Source organism: Ranitomeya variabilis, chromosome 5 (genome assembly GCF_051348905.1).
Source record: "Ranitomeya variabilis isolate aRanVar5 chromosome 5, aRanVar5.hap1, whole genome shotgun sequence".
Classification (NCBI taxonomy): domain Eukaryota; kingdom Metazoa; phylum Chordata; class Amphibia; order Anura; family Dendrobatidae; genus Ranitomeya; species Ranitomeya variabilis.
In genome coordinates, this window is record NC_135236.1 from 680785122 (window position 1) to 680803069 (window position 17948).

Here is a 17948-nt window from a genome sequence, read left to right on the forward strand (position 1 = left end):
TCACTGCTCCGAGTACACCTGCCCTGGTAACATTGTATCACTCCTCCGCTGATTACGCCTGCTCTATAACATTGTATCACTCCTCCGCTGAGTACACCTGCCCTGGTAACATTGTATCACTCCTCCGCTGATTACGCCTGCTCTATAACATTGTATCACTCCTCCGCTGAGTACGTCTGCTCTATAACATTGTATCACTCCTCCGCTGATTACGCCTGCTCTGTATCATTGTATCACTCCTCCGCTGAGTACGTCTGCTCTATAACATTGAATCACTCCTCCGCTGAGTACGTCTGCTCTGTATCATTGTATCACTCCTCTGCTGAGTACGTCTGCTCTGTATCATTGTATCACTCCTCCGCTGAGTACACCTGCTCTGTATCATTGTATCACTCCTCCGCTGAGTACGTCTGCTCTGTATCATTGTATCACTCCTCCGCTGAGTACACCTGCTCTGTATCATTGTATCACTCCTCCGCTGAGTACGTCTGCTCTATAACATTGTATCACTCCTCCGCTGAGTACACCTGCTCTGTATCATTGTATCACTCCTCTGCGGAGTACGTCTGCTCTGTATCATTGTATCACTCCTCTGCGGAGTACGTCTGCTCTGTATCATTGTATCACTCCTCCGCTGAGTACGTCTGCTCTGTATCATTGTATCACTCCTCCGCTGAGTACGTCTGCTCTGTATCATTGTATCACTCCTCTGCTGAGTACGTCTGCTCTATAACATTGAATCACTCCTCCGCTGAGTACGTCTGCTCTGTATCATTGTATCACTCCTCCGCTGAGTACGTCTGCTCTGTATCATTGTATCACTCCTCCGCTGAGTACGTCTGCTCTGTATCATTGTATCACTCCTCCGCGGAGTACGTCTGCTCTGTTTCATTGTATCACTCCTCCGCTGAGTACAGCTGCTCTGTATCATTGTATCACTCCTCCGCTGAGTACAGCTGCTCTGTATCATTGTATCACTCCTCCGCTGACTACGTCTGCTCTATATCATTGTATCAATCCTCCGTAGAGTATGTCTGCTCTGTATCATTGTATCTCTCCTCCGCTGAGTACACCTGCTCTGTATCATTGTATCTCTCCTCCGCTGAGTACACCTGCTCTGTATCATTGTATCTCTCCTCCGCTGAGTACACCTGCTCTGTATCATTGTATCACTCCTCCGCTGAGTACACCTGCTCTGTATCATTGTATCACTCCTCCGCTGAGTACAGCTGCTCTGTATCATTGTATCACTCCTCTGCTGAGTACGTCTGCTCTGTATCATTGTATCACTCCTCCGCTGAGTACGTCTGCTCTGTATCATTGTATCACTCCTCCGCTGAGTACAGCTGCTCTGTATCATTGTATCACTCCTCTGCTGAGTACGTCTGCTCTGTATCATTGTATCATTCCTCCACTGAGTACGCCTGCTCTGTATCATTGTATCACTCCTCCGCTGAGTACGTCTGCTCTGTATCATTGTATCACTCCTCCGCTGAGTACAGCTGCTCTGTATCATTGTATCACTCCTCCGCTGAGTACAGCTGCTCTGTATCATTGTATCACTCCTCCGCTGAGTACACCTGCTCTGTATCATTGTATCACTCCTCCGCTGAGTACGTCTGCTCTGTATCATTGTATCACTCCTCCGCTGAGTACAGCTGCTCTGTATCATTGTATCACTCCTCCGCTGAGTACGTCTGCTCTGTATCATTGTATCACTCCTCCGCTGAGTACAGCTGCTCTGTATCATTGTATCACTCCTCTGCTGAGTACGTCTGCTCTGTATCATTGTATCACTCCTCCGCTGAGTACACCTGCTCTGTATCATTGTATCACTCCTCCGCTGAGTACGTCTGCTCTGTATCATTGTATCACTCCTCCGCTGAGTACAGCTGCTCTGTATCATTGTATCACTCCTCCGCTGAGTACAGCTGCTCTGTATCATTGTATCACTCCTCCGCTGACTACGTCTGCTCTATATCATTGTATCACTCCTCCGCTGAGTCCAGCTGCTCTGTATCATTGTATCACTCCTCCGCTGACTACGTCTGCTCTATATCATTGTATCACTCCTCCGCTGAGTACGCCTGCTCTGTATCACTCCTCCGCTGAGTACGCCTGCTCTGTATCACTCCTCCGCTGAGTACGTCTGCTCTGTATCATTGTATCACTCCTCCGCTGAGTACAGCTGCTCTGTATCATTGTATCACTCCTCTGCTGAGTACGTCTGCTCTGTATCATTGTATCACTCCTCCGCTGAGTACGTCTGCTCTGTATCATTGTATCACTCCTCTGCTGAGTACGTCTGCTCTGTATCATTGTATCACTCCTCTGCTGAGTACACCTGCTCTGTATCATTGTATCACTCCTCTGCTGAGTACGTCTGCTCTGTATCATTGTATCACTCCTCTGCTGAGTACGCCTGCTCTGTATCACTCCTCCGCTGAGTACGCCTGCTCTGTATCACTCCTCCGCTGAGTACGTCTGCTCTGTATCATTGTATCACTCCTCCGCTGAGTACAGCTGCTCTGTATCATTGTATCACTCCTCTGCTGAGTACGTCTGCTCTGTATCATTGTATCACTCCTCTGCTGAGTACGTCTGCTCTGTATCATTGTATCACTCCTCTGCTGAGTACACCTGCTCTGTATCATTGTATCACTCCTCTGCTGAGTACGTCTGCTCTGTATCATTGTATCACTCCTCCGCTGAGTACACCTGCTCTGTATCATTGTATCACTCCTCTGCTGAGTACGTCTGCTCTGTATCATTGTATCACTCCTCCGCTGAGTACGTCTGCTCTGTATCATTGTATCACTCCTCTGCTGAGTACGTCTGCTCTGTATCATTGTATCACTCCTCCGCTGAGTACAGCTGCTCTGTATCATTGTATCACTCCTCTGCTGAGTACGTCTGCTCTGTATCATTGTATCACTCCTCCGCTGAGTACAGCTGCTCTGTATCATTGTATCACTCCTCTGCTGAGTACACCTGCTCTGTATCATTGTATCACTCCTCTGCTGAGTACACCTGCTCTGTATCATTGTATCACTCCTCCGCTGAGTACACCTGCTCTGTATCATTGTATCACTCTTCCGCGGAGTACGTCTGCTCTGTATCATTGTGTCACTCTTCCGCGGAGTACGTCTGCTCTGTATCATTGTATCACTCCTCCGCGGAGTACGTCTGCTCTATAACATTGTATCACTCCTCTGCTGAGTACGTCTGCTCTGTATCATTGTATCACTCCTCCGCTGAGTACAGCTGCTCTGTATCATTGTATCACTCCTCTGCTGAGTACGTCTGCTCTGTATCATTGTATCACTCCTCCGCTGAGTACACCTGCTCTGTATCATTGTATCACTCCTCCGCTGAGTACACCTGCTCTATAACATTGTATCACTCCTTCGCTGAGTACGTCTGCTCTGTATCATTGTATCACTCTTCCGCGGAGTACGTCTGCTCTGTATCATTGTATCACTCCTCTGCTGAGTACGTCTGCTCTGTATCATTGTATCACTCCTCCGCTGAGTACAGCTGCTCTGTATCATTGTATCACTCCTCTGCTGAGTACGTCTGCTCTGTATCATTGTATCACTCCTCTGCTGAGTACACCTGCTCTGTATCATTGTATCACTCCTCTGCTGAGTACGTCTGCTCTGTATCATTGTATCACTCCTCTGCTGAGTACGTCTGCTCTGTATCATTGTATCACTCCTCCGCTGAGTACAGCTGCTCTGTATCATTGTATCACTCCTCTGCTGAGTACGTCTGCTCTGTATCATTGTATCACTCCTCTGCTGAGTACACCTGCTCTGTATCATTGTATCACTCCTCTGCTGAGTACGTCTGCTCTGTATCATTGTATCACTCCTCTGCTGAGTACGTCTGCTCTGTATCATTGTATCACTCCTCCGCTGAGTACAGCTGCTCTGTATCATTGTATCACTCCTCTGCTGAGTACGTCTGCTCTGTATCATTGTATCACTCCTCTGCTGAGTACACCTGCTCTGTATCATTGTATCACTCCTCTGCTGAGTACGTCTGCTCTGTATCATTGTATCACTCCTCTGCTGAGTACGTCTGCTCTGTATCATTGTATCACTCCTCCGCTGAGTACAGCTGCTCTGTATCATTGTATCACTCCTCTGCTGAGTACGTCTGCTCTGTATCATTGTATCACTCCTCTGCTGAGTACACCTGCTCTGTATCATTGTATCACTCTTCCGCGGAGTACGTCTGCTCTGTATCATTGTATCACTCCTCTGCTGAGTACGTCTGCTCTGTATCATTGTATCACTCCTCCGCGGAGTACGCCTGCTCTGGTAACAGTGTATCAAACCTGTCACGTACTTTGGTAACAGTATCATACCTCTGCTTTGATAACATTACATCCGTGTCATGGTTGTGTTACATTGTATCACTTATGTCACACTGTGCTCACTGTCCTGTAACAGCAAACCTATGCTAACAGGTCACGTGTCACCTTCCTGTAGGTTGTAGAAATTGGCTTAAATCCCATTTTATAGAGTGAATTGGATTTAAATGCCATTTTCTTGATTTGACGTGATAGATCCCGATATCAGCTTATACACCTATGACCAAACATCCGGCTGTTCCTTTCTGGGGGCGACACCTCCTCCCCCCAAAAAAATCATTGATTACAATGTATCATTTAATATTGGCTGATATGTGTATTGCTGAAATGCTTCAGAGCTGGGTTATGTGACATCCTGCACTTTCCATGTCTCTCGCTATGAAATTGTAGTCGTACATTGTTGTCGATCCATGGGGCATCTGATTGTGTACATTGCATCTCCCGTGGTCAGTCAGCGCAGTGACACAAAGTGAATGTAAAATATAAGTTGCCTTTTATAAAATATATGGTAAGTGATGTGACCGTGTACAGTAGGTAGATTGCCTCTGGAGGAATAAGCTTCTGCGTAAGTGACTTGGAAGTAACAGGACAGCAGCTTGTAGTCAGCAAATGCAATGTGAAATATCCAGCGTAAAATTTATGAAAAGGCAAATTGTATTTTGCATTTTTGTCCAGAAAATCACTGTGATTTTAGTGCCCTGTGCTGACTTCTTCATCTCTTCTTGTCTGAACCCGCAGAGAGCAGGAGGCTTATTTGGGAATCATGTCAGCTACTACCAAAGTGAGGTACGAAGTGCGTTCCCACAAACATTCACCACCCAGCGGCCACTACACATCAACAAGACCTCTGGTGGCCCCGGGGACCTCGATTCTCCATCTCATGAGAAGCTAGTGGACTCTACATTCACTCCAAGCAGTTACTCGTCTTCTGGCTCCAATGCCAACATTAACAACGCCAACAATACAGCTTTGGTACGTCTTCCCAACCTGCTTCCATACCAGAGCACCATCAGCACTGTAGAAGGACAGAGCTGCCCAGTTCGTACTCATGGATCTTGGAAACTTGGCTCCAAGAGGTAAGACTAGGCTTCAAAAGACAACTACTTGATGATGAGAGTCTGTTCAGCCTCTTTAGGTGCTGTAAGCCACTATCACCAGGTGGTAGATCCGTGCATAAGCATCTTTCACATATCTCTGCGGGTGTCTTTGCCATCTCAACGTGACTGTCTTTTTCTGTTTTCCTTTACTGCCAATCCAGGAAATGTCATTGTGAGGCTTGGGGACGGTAGGTTCCTCGGCTACAAAGCTTAGGGAAAGTACATCATGCATTTTAGGGACTTAAGTTTCTAATAACTTCTTCCACAGCTCAGTGTCCAGAGACAGCCGTCTGCCGATCATATGTCGAGAGGAAGCATCCCAGGATGAGACATACGATGCCAGTGAGGAAGTGGAGTACAGCAGCGAGCCCAGCCTCCTCTGTTCAGACATGTGAGTTTTGCAAGATACGACACCTAAATTATTAATTCTTTTTAGGCCACCATTGATTTCCGGCTTCTGTACATGTAAAAAAGGGTTTGCATACAAAATATAAAATTACAATGAACAAATTAGCAGTGACAGACTGGTAGAGAGATGGGAGGGTTTACAGTCTACAGAATAATCTGCAAGAAGATAGTAAGTTGGGGGGTTGAGGCAGCTCCGGTGGTGATGAGGTGACCGTTCCCTTGTTGGCGCAGTTAAACTTCCTTGAAGAGATGGGTTTCCAGGTTCCGAGTGCGTCGGATAATCGGATGTTTTGGGGCACAGAATTCCAGAGGATGGGGGATACTCCGTAGAAGTCTTGGAGGCAATTGGGTGAGGAACATATGAGTGTAGAGGAGAGAAGGAGGTCTTAGGAGGACCGGAGATTACGTGTGGAAAGATATTGTAAGATTAGTTTGGAGACATACGAAGGATACAGATTATGGATGGCTTTGTAGGTCAGAGTTAGTAGTTTGAAATGGCTACGTTTTGGGAATTGGAACCTAATGAAGGGATTTGCGGAGGATTAGTGAAGAGAGAGGTGGATTAATCACACAGCAAAGCTAAGGACAGATTGGAGAGGTTCGAGAGTGTTAGCAGAAAGACCACATGGGAGGATAATGTAGTAGTCGAGGCGGGAGATGATTAGGGCACTAATATTTTAGTACATGAATTCTGGAAATATTTTCGAGTATGATGCAACAGGAGGTGGGGAGAGCTTGGATGCGAGGTTTTGAAGGACATGGCCGAGTCGAGGGTTACTCCAAGGCAATGGAGGGGTTTAGGTGAGATGGATGAAAGATGAGGAGTTCAGTTTAGTCCACGTTGAGCTACGTAAGGCGAGAGGAGAAAGAAGATATGACTTATAGACACTCTGAGATTCTGGATAGCAGAGAAGAGACGTCTGGGCCGGAGAGGTAGATCTAAGGGTCATCAGCGTATAGCTGCTACTGGAAGCCGTGAGACTCTATGAGTTGTCCCGGGCCAAAGATATAAGTGAGCAAGAGCAGGCTTCCCAAGACCAATCCTTGGAAGGACAACAGAGAGCGGTCGGGATGAGGAGGTAGTATGGGAGTGGGAGAAAATTAAATGTGCAGTTAGAAAGGAATGAGGACTGGAGATCCAGGAGAGGACAAGGTCTGTGATACTTGGGGAACTGAGGATCTGTAGTGGGATGGAGCAGTCGACTGTGTCGAAAACAGAGGACAGGTCTAGGAGCAGCATAATGAATAAGTCACATCTGTGGTTCATGAGTAAAACAGGTATATCTGAAATACTCCATATACCCTATAGGTTTTCTGATCGAGATGAGGAGAGTCGGCAGTTGACCCCATCAGAAGGAGAGGTGGAGAGAGGGTTGTGTCCGTCTCCTAAAAGAAGCTTCCTGCGCTCAGCCTCCTTAGGTAATCCCAGAAGTTGTGCTAGAAAAAGTCTCCATATGTCTCCAAATATAGGGTGCATGGTGGGCTTTTGAAGATACTGATGAATAAACAATAGAGTCCAAGAGTCATTCTTGAAAGCTGCTTTCTTTATGGGTATCTTTGCAGGGCGGAGGGCGTCATTCCATCTGGAATGTCTACGGAGGTACCGGAACCAAGGAGCTGACACTTCACCCAAAGCGGTCTTACCGCAGCTCCATCTGGTACACCATCAGGTGAATACTTCTAAGATTTTTCTTGACTATCTGTGGTGATTCTGTTCTTTTTGTCTTTCTTTCATCAATACATTAATTCTATATTCTTCATAGTTTAGTGCATTTTATAAAGGGACAGGAGAGAATCAATTTTTAAGATGAAGCGCATAATAAAAGACATCTTCTACATTCACAGGCGTTAGCAGTAGCCGGGCTCAGCCCGCTTCTACGGAGGAGTCACTCGCCAACAGCATTTTCACGCCTCTGCTCCACACCGCCCGCTACACCCTGCTCCCGAGGGTGGGCACAACAAACTGTACCAGCACTGAGGCTACAAGGAGACCCAGGGCCCAAAGATAGTTTAAACAGCAGCTTCCCATCGGTGCATTGCAGCGACTGTAACCTCGGCCGAGACCGACCGGCCTCCCTCACAGTTCCTTGCCACACGCGGGACCAGACGCGGCAGCACTACGGAAGTGCAAGCAGTTTAGTGGAAGCGGTAAGGGGAGCAATGATTATAAGTGGACCTGTGAATGTCCCCTTTTTCGTATCAGGCATAAGTATAGGTGTTCGAATAAAGGGCAATTAATGGGAGTGATTCGTAATCATAGGTTAGAAGTTGTGCCTCTCCCACATCAGATGCCCTGGGGTGCGGGTATTGTTTTTTAGTACTGGGGCATAATACCAGCCTGTGTGGTTTCCCTGGCTACTGCTAGCACCATAACTGACACCCGGTGGAGAAATAAGAACCACTTGGTACAACCCCTTGAAGAGTTGCTTATCTGTACAGACTGCAAAAGAATGTTACATTGACAAATCTCTTTTCTCCAAAGGTGCTGATCTCTGAAGGTTTGGCGCAATTTGCTCAGGACCCCTGCTTTTTGCAGGTGGCAACACACGAGCTGGCGGATGCCTGCGATATGACGATAGAGGAGATGGAATCCGTAGCTGACAGCTTCTTGAATAGCAATCCCAGCCCCAACGGGAAGCTTTCACCTTTCACCAACCGCAGGGACCAGGGGCTGGACTGCGCGGGGGTTGGGTCAGAGGAGCCAGGACTCTCAGCGGGATGTGCGAGTAGTGATGGCGAACAGGAGGACTGCCGAATATACATAAGCAGCCAGTAGCCTCATATAGACAAGAGCCGTAGTGAATGCCAATTTGTCAGAGGGTGGATGTTCCTGGAGGAGTTTTGTGCTCCTTCTTCAGTTTCTTTTTTCTTTTTTTTTTTTGGTGTTCCTATTGAGTTTGTTTCAGAAGTGCCTCACTGTTCTCGTGACCTGGAGTGACCAGAACAGCGTTCTTCATCCATTTTAGTTAGGGCGGGAGAAGGAAAAAACATCCGGAGCTGATTTTCTTTCTTTATTCTATATTATGGGATTGGAGGACCCGCTGGAATCCTTTTTTGGGGGGTCACCTGGCATCCTGGATCCTTTAAATTAAGAACTTTAAAAGGTTGGATCTTCGGAGAAACCTCGATCGCAACTGTTTGCTTGCTCATTTTTAAATTTTTGTTATTATGTTTCTATCCATTAACCCCCAAAGATTTTCTCAATATGCATTTCCAGATGCAAAATGTTTTTCGATGCTCCTGCTGCATCATCCAACATCGTCTCTGCTGTTGAGCAAAAGTTGTGTTGTCCAGATACTCCTTCCCTTTAAATACAATGTATTTGGTGCAGCTGTCACGTTTCAGTGCCGTTCCTTCCTGTTTGATGATTGGCTGTCCCTGCTGGATGATGCAGACGGATCAACCAATCCGTGACGTTTATTTTTACTACCGTTAGAGTATAATTGTGTAAGGGTCGCCATCTTCGTTCTGTGATTATAAATTCAGATCCTTTAAGAAAATCCAAATCCATAAGGCGTTCACAGCAAGTAATGCATCTTTCCTGTTTACCAATACATTGCCAATCTTTGGCAAAATTGCAAGAAAAAAAAAGGCGAGAAATCATGACTTGCGTCACGTTACAAATTTCCCCTTTTTTTGGCACTCTAATTTTCGAGAAAAGTTGTCATGGTTTTCATGTGATCTCCAGTATTTTAGACAGATTTATAATTTCTCGGTCTCAAATGTGCCAAAACATATTAAACATTTAGCAACTTTAAAGAAATTTGACGCAAATCATTTTTTTTTTTTTCGTAAGAAATGCCAGTCTTTCCCGATGTGGGCCTATTACGGCTTTAATGGTACCAGCGGAGCCTTTAATAATAGAGAATAGTTTCCACCAGTTTAGGGTCCATCAGCGCAATGTATGTGCTCAAGAGTGGAAGTTTCACAAGACATTAATCACTGCCAACCCTTGAGGATAATGGGTGTGCTGATCGCCGGTGATCTATTTTTTCACAGATGCTTTTCCTAGCGAGACCTTGTCCTTAATAGCTGCTAAAATGGGAATACTGTTAACGAGAAATATACACATATACTTTCCTAGACATTCAGGGATGTTGTATTGCTGATAGAAGACACGTGATAGATTTTTGCATGTTAATTTATGACATCACCACTTCATCGCCATCTCGCCACGCAGCACGGTGGTAGAGGTTGGCGAGCACAACGTGGCACTGGGCTAATGATTCTTTAGGCAAAAAGAATGGTAAATCGAATCAAATCCAAAGCAAACAGTAGCTAGAAACTGCTCTCCTCACTCTGCCCTTGGATTTTCAGGAGCAATCTGTAATGCTATATGTCTCCTGTGGGGGCACTGCAGGGAAACTGAACACCTGCTCCTGTTCGTGGGTTTCCTAGCAGATGACAACTGATCGCTAAGTCCTAGCGATAGGGTCAGTTTATCGGTGAGGAATCCTCTTAATCTGAAAAAAAAGTGGTGCAAAAATTGGACAATCCTTGCACCAATCCATGCGCCTACATTACAAATTAATCTCTTTCTTGGCGTTAAAGGGGCCCCCTCCTGTTAAACATGGAGTCAGGCTGTGGGGTTTACAGTATGTTACAGAGCGGGAGGAGGGGAGCAGATCTAGGTGTAATTTTGTGGGAAAACAGTATTACTTCTAATTGATTCTATTCCTGCTGATTCAGAGCTGAAAAGTCCAGTAAGCAGTCTCTATGCAAGAAGACTGTCACTCACTGATAAGACCGCCCACTGGACTCCTAAGCACAAAATGAGCAGAAATTAAAAAAAAAAAAAGTCAAAAAAATCTTCATGCCGATTCTTTTTCCTCTCCGCTATGACTGGTGGCGTGTTCACTTTGACCACAAGAAGAAATGAGTAATTAAATGTAAAGAGACTTTAGATTGTCGATTCTCCTACAGACCAGTGCCTCAGCTGCGTCCAGACACCGACGCCACGTGCTGCGAGATGATTGCACTTCTTTACCAAGTGACTTGTGGCTGTTTTCATTTGGTTTTGTGCTACTTTGTGCATGAAGGGTTTGTTGCAGAAATACTTGAATCTGGGTCTGCTTTTTAATATTTCTAGTGATCTTAGCCTTTTTTTAACCTTGATACAACTTGCAGCTGTTGCCGAATGTAACCCCGTACCCGTCCAGTGTGGCTGCCATTAATCACATTGTGCTCACCAGTTCCACCATGGACCCGCACTCCCATCTGGTTTTAAGAGTGAAAACTGTCGGTTTCTTTCTGTTTCAGTGGGTGAGTTTGTGCGATGTGTTGCTGTGCAGTACATTGCGGTGTAAATATGTAAACTATTTAGTACATTGATTTTTAATTGCCATTTCATACTGGGTTTCTTCAGTGTGAAGCATCTGGGTTTGGCGATACAACCTCACCAAAAGTTTCATGAGAAATTATCTCAGAGAGCCCCAAAAAGATAGGAAGGGAATGCAAACAATCCAGAAGAATCCCCCCTGTACTGTCTTATCTATACTGTATACAGACCCCCACAGTGACCATAATACTAGGCTATTATTCGCTATACATAAAGGAACATACCTGACATGACCCCCGACATGTGCCACACACTGAGCGCTGCACTCCCCCAACATGACCCCATGTGCCACACACTGAGCACTGCACTCCCCCAACATGACCGACACGTGCCACACACTGAGCACTACACCCCCCAACATGACCCCATGTGCCACACAGAGCGCTGCACTCCCCCCACATGACCGACATGTGCCACACTGAGCGCTGCACCCCCCAACATGACCGACATGTGCCATACACAGAGCACTGCACCTCTCCAACATGATCCCCACATGTGCCACACAGAGCACTGCACTCCCCCAACATGTGCTACACACTGAGCGCTGCACCCCCCAACATCACCCCATGTGTCACACACTGAGCGCTACGCTCCCCCAACAAGTGCCACACACAGAGCACTGCAACTCTCCAACGTGACTGACATGTGCCACACCCTGAGCGCTGCACTCCCCCAACAAGTGCCACACACAGAGCACTGCAACTCTCCAACATGACCGACATGTGCCACACACTGAGCGCTGCACTCCCCCAACATGACCCCCACATGTGCAACACACTGAGCGCTGCACTCCCCCAACATGACCCCATGTGCCACGCAGAGCGCTGCACCCCCCCCAACATGACCCCCACATGTGCAACACACTGATCGCTGCACTCCCCCATGACAGCCACATGTGCCACACACTGAGCGCTGCACTCCCCCAACATGACCCCCACATGTGCCACACACTGAGCGCTGCACTCCCCCAACATGACCCCCACATGTGCCACACAGAGTGCTGCACCCCCAACATCACCCCATGTGCCACACACTGAGCGCTGCACTCCAACATGACCCCCACATGTGCCACACTGAGCGCTGCACCCCCCAACACTACCCCATGTGTCACAAACTGAGCGCTACACTCCCCCAATGTGACCGACATGTGCCATACACAGAGCACTGCAACTCTCCAACATGACCCCCACATGTGCCACACTGAGCGCTACACTCCCCCAACATGTCCCCGACATGTGCCATACACAGAGCTCTGCAACTCTCCAACATGACCCCCACATGTGCCACACACTGTGCGCTGCAACTCTCCAACATGACCCCCACATGTGCCACACACTGAGCGCTGCAACTCTCCAACATGTCCCCGACATGTGCCATACACAGAGCACTGCATCTCTCCAACATGACCCCCACATGTGCCACACACTGAGCGCTGCACTCCCCCCAACATGACCCCCATATGTGCCACACACTAAGCGCTGCACTCCCAACATGACCCCCACATGTGCCACACACTAAGCGCTGCACCCAACATTACCCCATGTGTCACACACTGAGCGCTACACTCCCCCAATGTGACCGACATGTGCCATACACAGAGCACTGCAACTCTCCAACAAGACCCCCACATGTGCCACACACTGAGCGCTGTACCTCCCCACCAACATGACCGACATGTGCCATACACAGAGCACTGCAACTCTCCAACATGACCCCCACATGTGCCACACACTGAGCGCTGCAACTCTCCAACATGACCCCCACATGTGCCACACACTGAGCGCTGCAACTCTCCAACATGACCCCCACATGTGCCACACACTGAGCGCTGCAACTCTCCAACATGACTCCCACATGTGCCACACACTGAGCGCTGCAACTCTCCAACATGACCCCCACATGTGCCACACACTGAGCGCTGCAACTCTCCAACATGACCCCCACATGTGCCACACACTGAGCGCTGCAACTCTCCAACATGACCCCTACATGTGCCATACAAAGAGCACTGCAACTCTCCAACATGACTGACATGTGCCATATACAGAGCACTGCAACTCTCCAACATGACACCCACATGTGCCACACACTGAGCGCTACACTCCCCCAAAATGTCCCCGACATGTGCCATACACAGAGCACTGCAACTCTCCAACATGACCCCCACATGTGCCACACACTGAGCGCTGTACCTCCCCAACATGACCGACATGTGCCATACACAGAGCACTGCAACTCTCCAACATGACTCCCACATGTGCCACACACTGAGCGCTGTACCTCCCCAACATGACCGACATGTGCCATATACAGAGCACTGCAACTCTCCATGACCCCCACATGTGCCACACACTGAGCGCTGCACCCCCCAACATCACCCTATGTGCCACACACTGAGCGCTACACTCCCCCAACATGACCAACATATACCATACACAGAGCACTGCAACTCTCCAACATGACTGACATGTGCCATATACAGAGCACTGCAACTCTCCAACATGACCCCCACATGTGCCACACAGAGCGCTGCAACTCTCCAACATGACCCCCACATGTGCCACACAGAGCGCTGCAACTCTCCAACATGACACCCTCATGTGCCACACTGAGCGCTACACTCCCCCAACATGTCCCCGACATGTGCCATACAGAGCACTGCAACTCTCCAACATGACTCCCACATGTGCCACACACTGAGCGCTGTACCTCCCCAACATGACCGACATGTGCCATATACAGAGCACTGCAACTCTCCATGACCCCCACATGTGCCACACACTGAGCGCTGCACCCCCCAACATCACCCTATGTGCCACACACTGAGCGCTACACTCCCCCAACATGACCGACATGTGCCACACCCTGAGCGCTGCACCTCCCCAACATATACCATACACAGAGCACTGCAACTCTCCAATATGACCGACATGTGTCATATACAGAGCACTGCAACTCTGCAACATGACCCCCACATGTGCCACACAGAGCGCTACACTCCCCCAACATGACCCTGACATGTGCCACACAGGGCACTGCACCCCCAACATGACCCTGACATGTGCCACACACTGAGTGCTCCACTTCCCCAACATGTGCCACAGACAGGGCACTATACCACCTAATATAACCCCGACATGTCCCACACACTGAGCGCTTCACACCCCAACATGACCTTGACATGTGCCAAACAGAGCGCTACACTCTCCAACATGACCTCAACATGACACAGAGCACTATACTCACCCAACATGACCCTGACATGTGCCACATACAGAGCACTGTACTTCCCCAACATGACCCCATGTGCCACACACTGAGCTCTACACGCCTCCTACGTGACCCGGATATATGCCACATAGAAAGCGATAAACACAGAGCACTACACCCCCAACATGACTAACATATATGCCACACATGGAGCACTACACCCCTCATCATCCTGATACATTGCCTTTAAAAAAGTATTCATACCCCGTGAACTTCTCCACATTTTTTAAGTTACACACACAAACTTAAATGTATTTTATTGGGAGTTGGGTTGGACTATGACCAGACCATTCACACACAAGAATATGCTTTGATCTAAACCCCCCACTGTAGCTCTGGCAGGATATTTGGGTTGCTGTCCTGCTGAAAGGTAAACCCACACTCCAGTCTCAAGTCTTCTGACAGGTTTTTCTCCAGGATTGCCCTGTATTTAGCTGCATCCATCTTCTCATTGAGCAGCTCCCCGGCCTTTCTGAAGAAAAGCCTCCCCTAAGCATGATGCTGCCACCACGTGCGATGGTGGGGATGGTGTTTTCCATCACACAGCGTTTTGCATTTAGCCCAAAAAGTTCTTCTTTAGTCTCATCTGACCAGAGAACCTTCTTCCACATACTTGCTGTGTCCCAAACTGCAAATGGGGCTTTTTGTGGCTTTCAAAACTGTCTTTCTTCCTGCCACTCTTCCATAAAGGCCAGATTTCTGAAGTATATGATTAATAGTTGTCCTGTGGACAGATTCTCCCACCTGAGTTGTGGATCTCTGCAGCTTCTCCAGAGTGACCATGAGCCTCTTGGCTGCTTCTCTAATTAGTGTTCTCCTTACTTGGGATGTCGGGTTAGGTGGACAGCAATGTATTGGTAGGTTTGCAGTTGTGCCGTACTCCTACCATTTTTGGTGATGGATTAATCAGTGCTCCTTGAGAAGCCAGTCCTCTTCTCCACAACTTTATCCCTGACCTGTCTGGTGTGTTCCTTGGTTTCCATGATATTGATTGATCCCTAATGTTCTCACACAAACTTTTGAGGCCTTCACAGAACAGCTGTAATTTACTAATTATGTGACTTCTGGAAGGAACTGATCACTCAGGATTTTATTTAGGGGTATCAGACTACAGGGGGCTGAATAAATATGAAAAGCTTGACGCACATTTGTATATTTTTTAAACCTTGTATAATTTCCTTTACACTTCACAAATACTTGCTACATTGTGTTAATATCACATAAAATACATTTAAGTTTGTGGGTGTAACGTGAAAAAACGTGTAATAGTTTGTGGGGTAGGAATACTTTTTCAAGGTACTGTATATACCAGACAGAACCCTGCACCCCCAACAGGACCATGATATACATGCCCAACATGACCCCATAATACAAATCTAATACACTTATTACACACAGCCTTTACATTCTTGCATTTTGAGAAGTCAGGTGAAGAATTGTACATCTCAAGGAAGTATCCAGATTTATACCTGGCAATTATTCGTGTATTCCTGAAGCATTTTATGCAGTTTTCCGTTGAATGGCTCCACAGTGACAGTGCCCTTATTCCTATTTGCTTCTTTTCCTCTATATGTAGTGGTGGCCATGGCTGGTTCTGATGCCAGAATACCTCTGTAAAGTAACGTATAGCAGACACTGCCAAAATTACGAAAGCTGCCAGTGAAATTTAGCAAAAAAATAAATAAAAACTTTTTCACTTGATGTTATGCAAATTCAGTCAAATTCACAGGTCGTGGGGTCCTGTCCCTATAAAAGCTGAAGGTTATTAACTTGAGTCCTCTCCTAACATCCTCATGAAATCGGATAGCTAGGGATATAAGAATGTAAAAGCCCCTGTGTTTGGAGAGACCTTTGCCCCAGGAAAGCCCCCTCTTTGCTTCCATTATTCCAGCCTCCCTGTTGGGCCCCCTATTTATCCAGGGCCCTTTGGGAACATTCAGCTCTCGGGTGTTTAATGTAAACCTTCCTCCCCCCTCTTTGCACGTGGCATCCAGTCTCCGGCAGAATGGGCTCTGAAATAAAGATATTTAAAAGGTTGATCTTTGGGATAAATGTATATTTATGTAAGATTGCATTTTTACCTAAGCAATGATGTTGTAAAATGGCTACAAAATAAAGTTTATTTAAAAAAAAAAAAAAAAAAAGTGATTACTTAGTCCAATTCCTGTAATAAGCCCTGCAAGAATGACGTGTAAAAAATCACTATATACAAGAAAAAGCAAATTATATACAAAGGATGCCCAGGTTATACTAATGGTACATGGCTCATTATTTACAGAGGATCTTTATATATTATATATGTACAGCTGGTATAACCTGGGCATCTCCTGTATATAATTATATATGTACAGCTGGTATAACCTGGGTATCTCCTGTATATAATTATATATGTACAGCTGGTATAACCTGGGCATCTCCTGTATATAATTATATATGTACAGCTGGTATAACATGGGCATCTCCTGTATATAATTATATATGTACAGCCGGTATAACCTGGGCATCTCCTGTATATAATTATATATGTACAGCCGGTATAACCTGGGCATCTCCTCTATATAATTATATATGTACAGCTGGTATAACCTGGGCATCTCCTGTATATAATTATATATGTACAGCCGGTATAACCTGTGCATCTCCTGTATACAATTATATATGTACAGCCGGTATAACCTGGGCATCTCCTGTATATATTATATATGTACAGCCGGTATAACCTGTGCATCTCCTGTATACAATTATATATGTACAGCCGGTATAACCTGGGCATCTCCTGTATATATTATATATGTACAACCGGTATAACCTGGGCATCTCCTGTATATAATTATATATGTACAGCTGGTATAACCTGGGCATCTTCTATATATAATTATATATGTACAGCTGGTATAACCTGGGCATCTCCTGTATATCATTCTATATGTACAGCTGGTATAACCTGGGCATCTCCTGTATATCATTATATATGTACAGCCGGTATAACCTGGGCATCTCCTATATATATTATATATGTACAGCCGGTATAACCTGGGCATCTCCTGTATATAATTATATATGTACAGCTGGTATAACCTGGGCATCTTCTATATATAATTATATATGTACAGCTGGTATAACCTGGGCATCTCCTGTATATCATTATATATGTACAGCTGGTATAACCTGGGAATCTCCTGTATATCATTATATATGTACAGCTGGTATAACCTGGGAATCTCCTGTATATAATTATATATGTACAGCTGGTATAACCTGTGCATCTCCTGTATATAATTATGTATGTACAGCCGGTATAACCTGGGCATCTCCTGTAGTATATATTATATATGTACAGCCGGTATAACCTGGGCATCTCCTGTATATAATTATATATGTACAGCCAGTATAACTTGGGCATCTCCTGTATACAATTATATATGTACAGCCGGTATAACCTAGGCATCTCCTGTAT

At 46.4% G+C, this 17948-nt stretch overlaps 1 protein-coding gene across 10 annotated transcripts in view; it reads left to right on the forward strand.

Annotated features, from left to right (window-relative positions):
* Window positions 1-16635, forward strand: part of CACNA1C (calcium voltage-gated channel subunit alpha1 C) — a 278202-nt gene extending 261567 nt beyond the window's left edge. For 7 of the 10 annotated variants that reach the window (XM_077267071.1, XM_077267064.1, XM_077267065.1 and 4 more), the window contains 7 exons: window positions 5117-5454; window positions 5637-5663; window positions 5744-5866; window positions 7193-7302; window positions 7447-7553; window positions 7729-8031; window positions 8366-16635. In XM_077267071.1, the coding sequence (XP_077123186.1) occupies window positions 5117-5454; window positions 5637-5663; window positions 5744-5866; window positions 7193-7302; window positions 7447-7553; window positions 7729-8031; window positions 8366-8659 (1302 nt within the window). In that variant the 3' untranslated portion in view covers window positions 8660-16635. The remainder of the gene's footprint in view (window positions 1-5116; window positions 5455-5636; window positions 5664-5743; window positions 5867-7192; window positions 7303-7446; window positions 7554-7728; window positions 8032-8365) is intronic. The other 3 variants (XM_077267067.1, XM_077267066.1, XM_077267070.1) reach the window with 1 other exon arrangement.
* The last annotated feature ends 1313 nt before the right edge of the window (window positions 16636-17948 follow it).